A 13,156-nucleotide genomic window follows, 5' to 3' on the forward strand; every position below is an offset into this window, starting at 1 on the left:
TCAGCTGTATAGCCTGTACACATAGATATAAAGAAATATAACCAAGAAGTGTTTGTGGTATTGAATCAGGACTTAAGACATTTGAAAGTAACCATTTCAGTAGTGTTTCTTATTTCTTTTTAATCAGATTCTGAATATTCTTTTTGCAGGTTGTGTTCCTGACTGGCTTTGGCTATGTGTATGTGGACGTTGTCCTTCAGTGTGGCACAGTCTTCATCACTGTGGCCCCAGAAGGAAAAATGGGACCTATTTTAACTGCTACCAACAGGTAGGATTAATTATTATCCCAGTCACAGCATGGTAAGCTTGCCCATTAAAAAGTTGTAAACCTGGGGTGCCTGGGTGGCTCAGTCAGTTAAGCGTCCATCTCTTGATTTCAGCTCAGGTCATGATCTATGTCATGGTTGTGAGCTCAAGCCCCACATGGGGCTCTGTGCTAAGCTTGGAGCCTGCTTAAGATTCTTTTTCTCTCTCTTTCTCTGCTCCTCCCATGCTCATATGTGTGCCCATTCTCCCTCCCTCCCTCCCTCCCTCCCTCTGTCTCTCTCTCTCTGTCTCTCTCTCTCTCTCTCTCTCTCTCTCAAAAAGAAAGGAAGGAATAAAGGGAGAGAAGAAAGCAAAGAGAGTATAAAATTGAATATATAGCTATGATTAGTCATGTATCCTAGGTATGTATGTATGTGTGTATATAACACACACACACACATAAATACTTCTCTGTTCACACATTCTCACACACGTTCCCAGAAAACATTCCTAGAACTAAGACTCAACAGAAAGAATCAAGAGGCCCCTGCGTGGCTCAGTCAATTACGTGTCTGACTTCAGCTCAGGTCATGATCTCGCAGTTCGTAAGTTCAAGCCCTGCATTGGGCTCTGGGCTGACAGCTCAGAGCCTGGAGCCTACTTTCAATTCTGTGTTTCCCTCTCTCTGTCTTTCCCCCACTCACACTTGGTCTTTCTTTCTCTCTGTCTCTCAAAAATAAATAAACATTAAAAAAAATTTTTTTAAAGAATCAAAATTGTTAGTAGATGTGGGAGTTATAAGTGATTAGCTAATAATTTTCTGCATTTTAATTTTATAAAGAAGAATGTATTTTATAATAAAGTTTATTATTTAAAAATGTATTTAAAATATAAAATAACAATACTAACTTCCATATGTTTGTTTAAGCCTTTTAAAAAAAAAGTTCCTTGTTTTTCATATATGGTTAAGAACTTATTAATTTGGACCTGCCAAATCATTATTAATTTGAATTTACAATATTTCAAACAAGGTTGGGTAGAATGTTTTCTTTGCCCAGAACTTTGTAAAAAATGAATAGCATAACAATTGGAGACTAAATATAAAATTACATAACACAAAATTTCAAGCCTGCACAACAGTTTCAGAAACATTTGTCTATGGCATTAATAGGGCATTAATCATACTAGCAACAAATTATACATTGAGTGATAGAAATAGGAAAGGCACAAGTATTTGCTACTATCTATTGAATCAATGAATAAAGGAACTATTACACCCCTTGCTTTGAAGTGCTTACTGGAAGCCAGGTGCTATTCTAAGGATGGGGATACAACAGTGACTAAGAAGACCAGAATCTCTGCTCTCAAAAAGATGATCACATTTTCCTAGGTGTAGAATGGAAGACAGAGAATAAACATAATAAAAAAAGACTTTATGGGACAGTAGAAGGTTGGCTTTCTGCAGGGGTAAAAACAGCCGGGTAAGAAAGACCAGGAGTGCCAGGGCATAAGGACAGAGAGGACACAATTTTAGAAAACCAGTGTAGGTAAGCCTTCCCACGAAGTTGACATTTGAGCAAAGACTCAAAAGCTGCAAGGGGGTTAGTAATGTGGGTATCTGGTGGAGAGCTTTCCAGACAGAAGGCACATCTGGTTCAAAGGTCTGAAACAGTGGGTCTGACATATTGGAGGCTCAGGGAAGAGGCCAGTGTGGGCCAAACAGAGTGGATGGAAGTAGAAAGAGTATCTGAGGCCAGAGCGGTAAGGGCTGGGAGAGGGGGACATGGTGTAGGACTTAGCTTTATTTCTGAATGAAATGGAGAAATCATCGGAGCATTTTGAGTGGAGAAGTGACATAATCTGACCTAAATTTTTAGAAACTTATTTATCATTTATTTGTTTGTGAGGTAGACCATAAAGAAGTGAGGGTGGAAGCAGTGAAACTAGTTAGGAGACTGTCACCGTTACTCACACTAGAGATGCTGATGGCTTAGACTGCAGTGGGATCAGTGGATGTGGGAAGGAAAGGTCAGAATCTGGATGTACCTTCTAAGAAGAAACCCTTGGGTTTTCCCTGATGCACTGGATAGGGGTTAAAAATGGAGACATCAAGGAGGACTCCTAAACTCGGGCTGTAAGCAAGTGATAGGATGTGGTTGCCATTAACTGAGATGGGAAAGACCATATGCAGGTTAGGGTGGGGTGTATGATCTAGAGTTTGATTATAGACGTGACAGGTTGAGATGTTTTTTAACAAAGAAGTGACAAAGTGGAGAGGCAGTTAGATGTACGAGACTGGCACTTGGGTGGTCCTGGGCTGACTATGTGACTTTGGGAGCCATGAGCACCCAGACAGCATATCGGGGCCGTGGGAATGGGTGAGATCTCCCAGTGGGGGGGGCCAGACACAGGAACAGAAGAGGGCAAGGGCTGAGCCTTGGGCACCTTAATTTTCAGTGATCAGGGAGAAGAGGAAGGGGTCGCACAGTGACTGAGAAGTAGAAGAGAAGACCTATAAAGGAAGTGTTCCCAGAGGAAAGGAGTTATCGACAAGGTGAAATGCCGCTGTAGGTCAAGTGAGCCACAGACTGAAAAGCCATCATTCAGTTTAGCCACACAGAAGTCACTTGGTGAGCGTTGCTTTGGTAGACTGTGGGGGCAGAAGCCTGCTTGGACCAAGGTGAAGAGAGAATGGAAGGCAGCCAGCAGACAATGTGTGTAGAAGTTTTTATGTAAGAGAGGGCAGAAAACTGAGTAGTAGCTAGAGAAGGAAGTGGAGTTACAAGAGGGATTTTGAAGACAGGAGAAATAGCATCATGTTTATAAGCTGCCGATAATGAAGAAAAAAATGAGGGTAGAGGAGACGGGTGGGTGGCTAAAGTGATGTCCTTGAGGAGGTGAGAGCAGAAGGATTTTGTGCACCGTGACAGGCTGGCCTGAGGCAGGAGCACCGCAGTCCAGATCTGGAAATGGTAGGGAGAGCTGAGCACATGGCCCAGATGCCACTAGAGGGGCCAGGATGCAGGGGGCTCGGGGTGAGTTTTCTTCTCTTTGCTTTACTTCAAGGTGAGGAGTCTTGGTGGTTTGATTTTACCTTTCTGCCTTGAGATGATCGTGATAGAGAATGAGTGCGCAAACGCTAGAAGAATTTTGGAGTACAAATCTGGTGTTGACAAGGGAAGCATGTACAGAACATGACAAGAGCTTGTACTGGTCCCTTAGGGGACATTCCCCAGTACTGTCGGGAACGTGGCAGGTTCTGTCCAGACACCACAATCTGAAAGTTGAATTCTTATTGTTTCTTGCGAGAACCTGATGGAATATCAGGAGGGGTGTAATAAGGCCCTATTGAAAGGAAGGGAGGGTGGGAGGGAAGGGAGGAGAGAAGAAGAAAAAGGGAGGGAGGGAGGGAAGGAAGGAAGAGAAAGAAAGGAAAAAGAAAAGAGGGAGACTTACGTTGTTTTCCCTTTCTCTAGAACTCTGGAGAAGATTGTGACATTTAAAATGTTCATCACTCAGTTGAGCTTGGTGGTGTTTGATGACCTCACCCACCACAGAGTATCATCTGAACTTCTGAGACTCACACTGGACAGTGTTTTCCTCCAAATGGCCCCCGTGACTGGCCACCTCCGCGGGGAAGAGGCCGCTGCAGCGCCCCTTCGGCCTCACTGTGTGGAAGTCTACTGTGGGGACCTGCAGTTAGACAACCAGCTATATAACAAGTCCAGTTTCCACTTCGCGGTCTTAGTCTGCCAGGGGAAAAGCCAGAACCCATGCAGTGTCCCAAAATGCAAAGCCTCCTCGTATCCAGCAGAGAGCTGGAAGAATACAAGAAAAATTGTTTTATCAAACTTTGCCTCACCTTAACCGAGGGCAAGAACTTCTTATTCGATGATATTAACGAGTTCAGTTTTGAATTGAAACCTGCCCGGTTATATGTGGAAGATACATTTGTGTACTACATCAGAACTTTGTTCCGGACCTACCTTCCTGACGGCAACCTGGCCGGTCACCCTGAGGTACTCGCAGGTGGCAAACAGGTGTTGCCCGCGCAGGTCAGACAGCACGCCAGGGCCTTGGTGAATCCTGTGAAGTTACGGAAACTGGTGATACAGCCGGTGAATCTCCTCGTCAGCATCCACGCTTCCCTCAAGCTGTACATAGCCTCTGACCATACGCCACTCTCCTTCTCAGTGTTTGAAAGAGGCCCCGTCTTCACCACGGCCAGGCAGCTCGTCCACGCCCTGGCGATGCACTATGCCGCGGGGGCTCTTTTCAGAGCAGGTGAGGTCACACGCTGGGGGTCCTTGATGAACTAGAGCCTGGGCCAAAAGGGATTGCTCCTGGGAGTGCCTCATCAACTTCAAGAACTAGGGAGGCACTACTGTGAGAGGGGAAGAGTGTGGGCTTTGCAGTTAGGCCTGGATTTTTTTTTTTTTTTAAGTGGGCTCCACACTCCAACTTAACTGAAAGTGGAGGGCTTGAACTCACAACACCGAGATCAACACCTGAGATCAAGAGTCGGAAGCTTAACCGACTGAGCCACCCAGGCGCCCAAGTCAGACCTGGATTTAAATCCACACTCTGCCACTGCCTCAGGCCTTGGGCAAGTTATTGAACCTCCCCAAGTCTCAGTTCCCTCATCTCTAAAATGGGTTTTAAGATTTCTGAGAGGATAAAATAAAAGCACTTGGCACTTAATAAACACTCAACCAATAGTAGCTTTTGTATTTGCTGTGATACAACTTAGACTGTTAATTCCATTTAGCATACACTTTTTAGATCCCTGCAGGTCCAAGGCTCTGTATGGGCACATCAGTGCAGTCTGGAAAACCAGCCCTGGGCTTAAAAGAAATCCAGTTGTAGCTTGTTGGCTTCCTTCATTAAGGTCCATGAATAGCTGTAGGTGAGAAATTCAGAGGATTTGTGTGCTCATAAGATGCGTAAAGAGCCCTCTACCTACCCAGTGTGGCCCTGCCAGTCTAGACAGATCGCAAAAAGAAAGTGGTTAGTGTCTCGGCTTGTCCACAGATGTGAGACGGAAGTTTGTGGGGGGGTTGTTTGAATATGAATATGAATATTGTATGGTGAGTACTGTGTGCTAAAGGACAGAGTGGTCTCGGAATATTCTATGGTGATTGGCAACAAAACACATGTTCCTGACCTAAATTCACTCCGACATGGTTTCAGTTTGATTACTCAGCTCCTTATGTTCCCATGAATTCAGGCAACAAACACCAACCAGTGTTGGGTCTTGTAGGTCCTTTCTAGCAAAAAACATGGCAGCCTTCCTTTCTGAGAGTAACAAAGGAGAGAATGTTTGTAACATTGAACTTAGTGAAAGCATTCCCATATAAGCTTAACAGTGTAACAGTAAATGACCCATGTTGTTGCCCCACTGGTGAGATTACATTTTCTCCATAATGACATTCATAGAGTCAATAAGGTTACCTAGAAGTCTTAACTGAAAATGACAAGATCAGGGGAGGGCCCTGCCTGCACTATTGTTTTGATAGCTTGCACAACAATGAAGAAAATATTTCTCTCTTGCTAAGAAATCACTTAAAAATAAGCAGTTAACATTTCAAATTTAATAGATGGGTATATTTATAAACAATTCCAGAAACTTAACCTTTCAGGCAGTGTTTGCTTTTAACATGAGAAGCGGGCACGTAAGTTACTGAGCTCTGATGTGGGGCCTGGGAAGAACTGAGCCTCCCACCGGGCCACCACATAATGCTGAGGTGTGGGGGGACAACCATGCAGGTAATGAGCTGGCAGAGAAACTCCCAACTGTGGCACCAAGGAGCCGTGTCCCTGCAGCCTGTGTGCTAAACATGCTCTGTTTTGTTTTTTGTTTTTAATGAGCTTTCACAAGAACATTCTGTTTGGATTTTTTGTAATCTACCTAAAAATCCTCTAAACTGTTGTCCCAACCTCATTATACTCTGGGACAAGAAATTCTAATGTAGAGGGCCAAGTTTTTAGAGCCCGTTGAGAATTCTGTTACTAAAAACCTACAGACAAAAGGAGAAGGTGGTAGCAGGTTCCCAGCACCCAGGTAGGAGAGGCTTCGAGAGAATGTACTAGCATCCCCTTCGAGGAAGGGGGAGGGCTGGCCTGGGAGTGAACGAGTTGCATCTGTATCTCACGTGGGTCAGGATTCACCCACTGAACTTGACCAGAAGGTTCTTAACCGGGATGGTCGAAATACCCTGACCTCATTTCTAGGGAAGTTTGTGGATTCACCTTGAGGAGGTTTTAAAAGTAAACAGTCAAGTAATTAGAAATGAATAGCCCTATCTGAAGGAAAGAACGTGGGCTTTCTAATTCCTGGGGTCCCTCTACACCCAAGTCTCAATTTGATAGGAAGTCAGACCGACACTCTTTTCCAACAAAATCTCCAAACATATAGGCAAAAGATGCTTGCTTCTGGACAATAAAGGAGTGTCCTCAGATACTTCCTGCCCGTTTCTGGCTAGCTCCCATGCTTCTGAGAAGTAACTCTGGTCCACACATGGCCCTCCCATCAGGCAGTGCTCCTGATCCAGGAGACCTACCCACCTTCGGGTGGCTGGGGGAGCCAGATGGGGAGGCTGGGTGGGATCCCTTCACTCTGCACCCACCGTGCTGACTCCGAAGGGCCCATTGTCGATGGTCTGTGCTTGGCAATATTTTACTCTCCTTTCTTTATCCTGTGTGTGAAATCTATGGAGAGAAGGGGAATTAAGATGTTTCTAGAACAACTTGCTACCTGCAGGTAGAACCTTATGACTATTCCAGGTTAAAGGGAATCTGCTCTTTCTTTACCTGCAGAGTGAGCCCTCCAGGGAACCATATTCCACAACCTTCTTCAGTACCCTGCCTGCCCATTGCAGCCCAGGCTCACAGAAAGAGGGTGGGTGGGCTGAGCAATGAGGTAAACCTCGTTTGGAAACCCAGCCCACGTGTCCACGCAGCGGGGAGATTGTGAGCCCTTGACCTAATCTCAGAGCCACACTTGGAGACAGAGTAACACCAGGTCAGCCTCATCTCAGTCCCCTGAGGCTGCTACCCCTGAGCCCAGGGAAAAGCCCAGTCATTAGCTCATCCTTATGTAAAGGGATGTAACAGCACTTCATTTGCACAGTGACCTTGAGCATGAAATAAGCTGAATGTCTGGCACCCAGAGGCCCTCCCATTTATAGTTCTTACCTTCTGGAACTGATTCCCTCTTTTAACCTAAACCCTAGTGGTATCCTCCTGATGTTCCAGAGAAGAGGAATGGACTCAAAATTTAAGAATGTCTTTCTCTATGTATAGGGGCTAGGCCTGGAACCCTTTAGGGTTCTGGCGTGGTTCTTGCAGCCACACCTTGCTGACCCTCTGGGACCAGTGACTTGACCGAGGGTCTGTCTCAGGCTTGTCCTCCAAGAATCTACTGGTGAGGCAGGATTCGCTCCCACACGCGTCCTGTCCCCACGGCCTCCCCACGAGAGCACTCTTGGCCACAGTCTGGTGGGGGGTCCGTGGTTCCCAGAGGAAGTCACCTGTCTAGAATCCTGTGCTTAGCCCTTGGCCCTGCCGGCCCCTCCAGTCCACTGGGTGAAAGTGCTGAGCCCCCTCCCCGGGGAGCAAGGTGAAGGGAAGCCACGGTGAAGTTCACGCACAGCCGCGTTCCCACGAGGCAGCATACACCGCAGTCAGGCCACTGAGCAGGCCGGCCCCTGGCAAGCCCCTGCTCAAATAGGAAACCAGATCCAAAGCTCCCCTCCTGGGACACTGGAAGGGAACACTCCCTCTCACTAACCTAATCAGTATGTCCATGTCACCAATGTTTACACAACTGAAGCTGGGGTTGAAGGGGAGACATTTGTCTGGCTTCAGCTCTGCTCCAAAGGAAAGCACTCAGCTGGGTAGGATTGGGAAAGATTAAAAATAACTCCTCCATCCTTGTCAGAACTTTGCCTCTCCTTTGCAACACCCCATTTAGCATCTGGCCTCCTCCCCCTCCTGGTGCCTCCGCTGCCCTGAGGTGGTTCTAAAGACAGCTTCCCAGCCTGCAAACACCTGCACCCTGGGAGACCGCCTTTCCTCGGGTGCATGGGAACGTGTGTCCCCTCACACGCGGGTCCCTCTTAGCGGGAATACAGGAGACTCGGGCAAGGAAGTCATATTAAAGCTATTTGTGAGGCTGCCAAAGGATCGCTTTGATTTATAAAGTATGAAAGTTTGCCATTTATGAATTCACAGTGAATGAGTTATTTCCCAGATTGTGCTCCAGAGGAGCTTATAACATTCTCAATTCCAGTGTGAAAAATGAATTGCAGGGAAAATGGGTCACTGTTCCCCAATGTTGAAAGTGCCGCATTGAAGGTCTCAGTAGCCCCTTCCCGTTGGTCCCTTCCAGGCTGGGTGGTTGGATCTCTGGAAATCCTCGGCAGCCCCGCAAGTTTGGTGCGAAGCGTCGGGAATGGCATCGCCGACTTCTTCAGGCTTCCGTACGAGGGGCTGACCAGAGGCCCAGGAGCCTTCGTGAGTGGAGTCTCCAGAGGGACAACGTCATTTGTAAAGCACATTTCCAAAGGTAGCTACTTTGGTTTCTTTTCATAAAGCCTCATGTTCATTCCTCCCCTTATTTTTCCTTTTTGAAGAACACATTACAGCTTTCAGGGCCTTCAGTGTGCGTCTACCTTTGTTTAGCCCGTTAGATTGCCGTGAAATGTTGGATTTGTAACAAAGCTCACATCTAATGCCTTATGTTTTAAACAGATCGCTGCTTGCCTGCAGTGTGTGAAAATGTTTCAGAAACTTCAGAATCTTAAACCTCCCATTGGGAAAACAAGCATTGGCTCAACTGTTATTCCATGCGATAAATACAGAAATATTAAAGGTGTTCAGGACTTCTGCTACACATCAGAAACCCTACACTGTGTTGCCTCTTCATTTTTTTAAATGTAGATACAGTTGTCATAACTTGCGGAAGGACATGGATACGTTTGGACATGGAAGCGGATTTGGAGGGGACCAGCCAGCTTTCCTCCAGCATATGCCACATCAACAGTGCCATCTTGTGGCCCGGATAGGTCACGGGGCACAGAAGCCAGACTGCTGCCCGCATGAAGGGGAATGTTTTCGTTTTACCCCTGTGTGTGCTTGACGATATTTTGGTCAGGTTGGCAGTGACTCGGGAACTAACAAGGGCCATCTGAGTCCCCTTTTCTTCTCAGCAGGAGGCAGGGAAAACAGGGCAAAGGGCTTCTCCCCCATAAAAGGCTTTTTAATGTCAACAGTGCTGCAACTCTGTTATGAGTGGGTAGGTTATAGAAGTCTCCAGAAGGCTCAAAAGCAGAGGAGCCTGAAATATGAGCGCCCGTCGTCCTAGAGGGGGGCTGGCAGGAGAATGGCAAGAGCAGTAAACCGAGTTGTGTGGACGAGGCCGGGCCCACTCCCCTGGGCCCCGGCCGTCCGGGAGGCCTGTGAGCTGAGAGCCGGAGGAGCTCACCGATGAGTCACTGGCGGATTTCTCACTCCCGACACTTGAGTCTTTGTGGTTCTGTTGTTTTTATTTTCAAATAAGACAACCGACACCTGCTAAACTGAAGCCCGCAGTAATTTTAGCATACTGACTCACCGAATGTGTTTTACACTTGTTCTCTCCTTCTCTTAGGGAAATCTGTCTCATTTGCTGCTGTCTGTGCGTGCACGTGGACTTTTTCTTTTTAGATTATTGGTAAAGATGCAGCGGCAAAAACGACATCTTCCGTCTCCTCTTGGAGCCGGATATCCTCTCACAGATGAGTGAATTCGTTAGTGTCAGGATTGTCCATTGATGTCTTTCAGTATGGCTTCACTGAGACCTGTACAGACTTGCCAGAAAAACCCGACATAGTCCTGGCTTTCCCGTGTCTTCTCTCCTTTATTGTCCTCACTGTTTTCAGTTAACACCCCGAGAATCAAAACCGCACATGTTCTGTGCGGCACCAATCGTTGCCTCTGAATGTCTGGTGATACAGTTTAGGGTCTCCCTCTGCTATGAGAGATGAAGGGGGGAAATAAATTTTATTCCTAAATAGAAATATTTCTTTACAATCTAAGATTCAGCAGCATGACCTTAACCTTTGAGAGCAAATTTTAACTTTCAAAACTGGGCCTCAGTGAGGACTTCAAAACTGAGTGCTCTAGCCAAGCCTCGACCATCAAACAATAGCGAACGCTACTTTCATCTGAAACTCTGGGCATTTTTCTGGCAACAGAGATTCTCGCCTGACCCGTTTTGAGGCGTGCCGTCACCCCGGTGAGCAAGTGTTAATCTTCGCCTTTTTTTCACAATTTTCTTCAGGCTGTTGCTTCAAGCTGCCCAAAGGAAGCCCCCGTCACTCACCACTTGGGCAGGTCCCAAGGCACCCCTCCCCCACCACCAGCCCTGTGAGGACTGCTCCCTGGGGGCCCCCCATGTATGTGACCATAAGGCCAACCCACGTGCTCTTGTGCCCTCAGGTACCCTCACCTCCATCACCAACCTGGCCACGAGCCTGGCCCGGAACATGGACCGCCTCTCACTGGATGAGGAACACTACAACCGGCAGGAGGAGTGGCGGCGGCAGCTGCCCGAGAGCCTGGGCGAGGGGCTGCGACAGGGCCTGTCCCGCCTGGGCATCAGCCTGCTCGGTAAGGGGCTGTGGGGGACGCGCGCTCACGGCTCTGCGGGCCGGCCAGGTGCTCAGTTCCCCAGGACTAGGGGTGGTTGTACGGTACGGTTTCCATCCTTCCTGCAGGCAAAACTGAGGCTCAGGGAGAGGAGGGCACTCCCTCTGCTTCCTGCCCTGCATCCATGAGGCACTGGGACAGGACCTCCTTACCAGAGCCATCGAGCAGCCGTGATGGGGCCGTCCCCTGACCTTCCCGGATAGAGGCTCACCTGCACAGAGGCCCATGCTCCACCCACCCCCACGCCCCCACATAAGTGTCCTTCCATAGGCGCCCCCCAAGCGTGGTGGTGTCAGTGCAAGGACGGCACCACAGGGCCGCTGTTCCCTTGTCAAGGTCACAGGCAGACGTGCCACGCCCTCTCCGCCATGCACATATGGCAGACGCTCACCTTTGAGAAGCACTTCAGCGGCGTGCAAACGTCACATAAACTTCAGTGAGGAGCCCACTTCTCCCCTTTTATTTTTTTCAAGAGTGCAGGCTCGGCCTCAGAGTAATTACTGTTTGTCGAGCAGCCAGATGGTATAGTTAGAAGTGAAGATTACCGTGGATATTTCCAAGGACTACAAATGTTCGAAAAATAAGTTGCTTTGGAAAGATCTATAAAAAGGAAGCTTCAGAGCTGAAATTTTGCAGAGCAGGATTTTCAAGGGTATCTTTTGTTTATTTGTTTGCAAAGGAATTTAAAACTGTATTGCTTGGCAGCTGGCCTGCTGTGCATCAGAAGGAGTGTGCATCTCAGGGAGATCAAAGTGCCCAGAGCGGGGAGAGCAGAGGTCAGACAAGATGAGCTTGAAAGGATTTGTCCTCTCTCCAGTCTGCATTTCTAGCCTCAGCCCGCAGCGCAGCCAACCGAGGCCCTGGGAGGAAGCAGTGAGATGTTAGCTCAGGTCAAGTTACTGGAAATTGTTTAAGTCGTAACATTCTGTGGTGTGGGGCACTGTCGTGTGATGATGCGCGTGGAAACTGGGAGGCTTACGTATGACCTGGGATGGAACTTCCAGGTAGAGGAGCAGCCCGGAGGCCAGGGTGTCTGCTCCGGGGAAGGCACAGTGGCGTGGGAGCGAGCCACATTCCTGAGGGGCCAGCGGACCCAGACGAGGGTGTCAGGGTCCTTTCTTTGTGACCTCAGGCGTGTTCTTCTCTTCTCTGAACTTGGGTTTCTCCTTTGTAAATTGGGGCTGGTAATAACATGATTTAGAGGTAACAATAATGACCTGTGCCAGGCAAAGTGTCCGTGTTTGGTAAACAGCACCACTGATACTCATTATTAGGTTCTGGTAGCAAAGAAACTGTAATAGTTGCCTCATTTCAAAGAGCGTCCCACCAGAGAAAGACAAGCAGACAGTGGCGGGAGCAGTCTTGCTTTAGTTTCAGTTCAAGGGATCAAGTTGCTGGAACCACAGGAAGTGACTGAGGTTATCTTGGAGGCTTCAGGTCATTGGATGGGGTCTTTGGGGTCTTTGGGGCCTTTTTTGGCTAAGAATCATGGGCTTCTAGGCCCTCTGCACTGGGCAGGAGAGCTTCCTTCCCTCCAGCCAAGCTCTGTTTGGGGTTCACAGGTGCTCAGCAGAGGAGACCTGAGCTGGCTGGCCTGTGGCTGTGTCCCTCCCAACCAGTCCATCCTTTTCCCACCCAGACAAGCCCACACCCGCTACCCAGGTGCCACTGTGTAAAATTGGGCCTGGTGGTAGAAATCCATTATGTGAGGAACCACGATCCTCCCTCTGCGGTGTCCCACTTTTTAATTCGGCACCTGTTGTTAACCAGGCCAGAAAGTCCTAAAACTCCCATCGTTGCTTTATCACGTCTTGTACAACCTCATACACATGCGAGGGAATCATTTAGTCTGTCTGTGAAACTTCTTCTTCTGTGAGTGGGCTCACAGTCTTTCTGCATTTCTGGTAATTTCCAAAGACCTCGGAGTTCTGTGGATGATGGAAATCCCTTCTGGGTGTGCGCTGAATGCACGTGCAGGCACCCGCCTGACCTTGGGCCCCCAGGAGCACCGCCTCTAGCCGCGCACCCTGAGCGAGGCGCCCATTGCCATGCTCCTCAGACATTTTTAGTTCCCAGTGGGCATCTCCGAGTTGGCTCAAATCTGCCGCCTTCCCTCTGGGAGTTCAAGAACTCTCTGTCCTACTTAATCACCGGGTCATCTCAAAAACGTCCAGTCCTAGAACTACCTGATGTGTAGCAGGAAGACGAGAGGAGGGACAAG

General features: G+C 48.1%; 1 protein-coding gene across 1 annotated transcript in view; it reads left to right on the forward strand.

Annotated features, from left to right (window-relative positions):
• Positions 1 to 13,156, forward strand: part of VPS13B (vacuolar protein sorting 13 homolog B) — a 795,867-nt gene that overhangs the window by 769,358 nt on the left and 13,353 nt on the right. The window contains 5 exon segments of the mRNA XM_042923372.1: positions 150 to 268; positions 3,723 to 3,997; positions 4,000 to 4,530; positions 8,636 to 8,812; positions 10,726 to 10,896. Of these exon segments, the coding sequence (XP_042779306.1) occupies positions 150 to 268; positions 3,723 to 3,997; positions 4,000 to 4,530; positions 8,636 to 8,812; positions 10,726 to 10,896 (1,273 nt within the window).

This window comes from Panthera leo, chromosome F2 (genome assembly GCF_018350215.1).
Source record: "Panthera leo isolate Ple1 chromosome F2, P.leo_Ple1_pat1.1, whole genome shotgun sequence".
NCBI lineage: Eukaryota > Metazoa > Chordata > Mammalia > Carnivora > Felidae > Panthera > Panthera leo.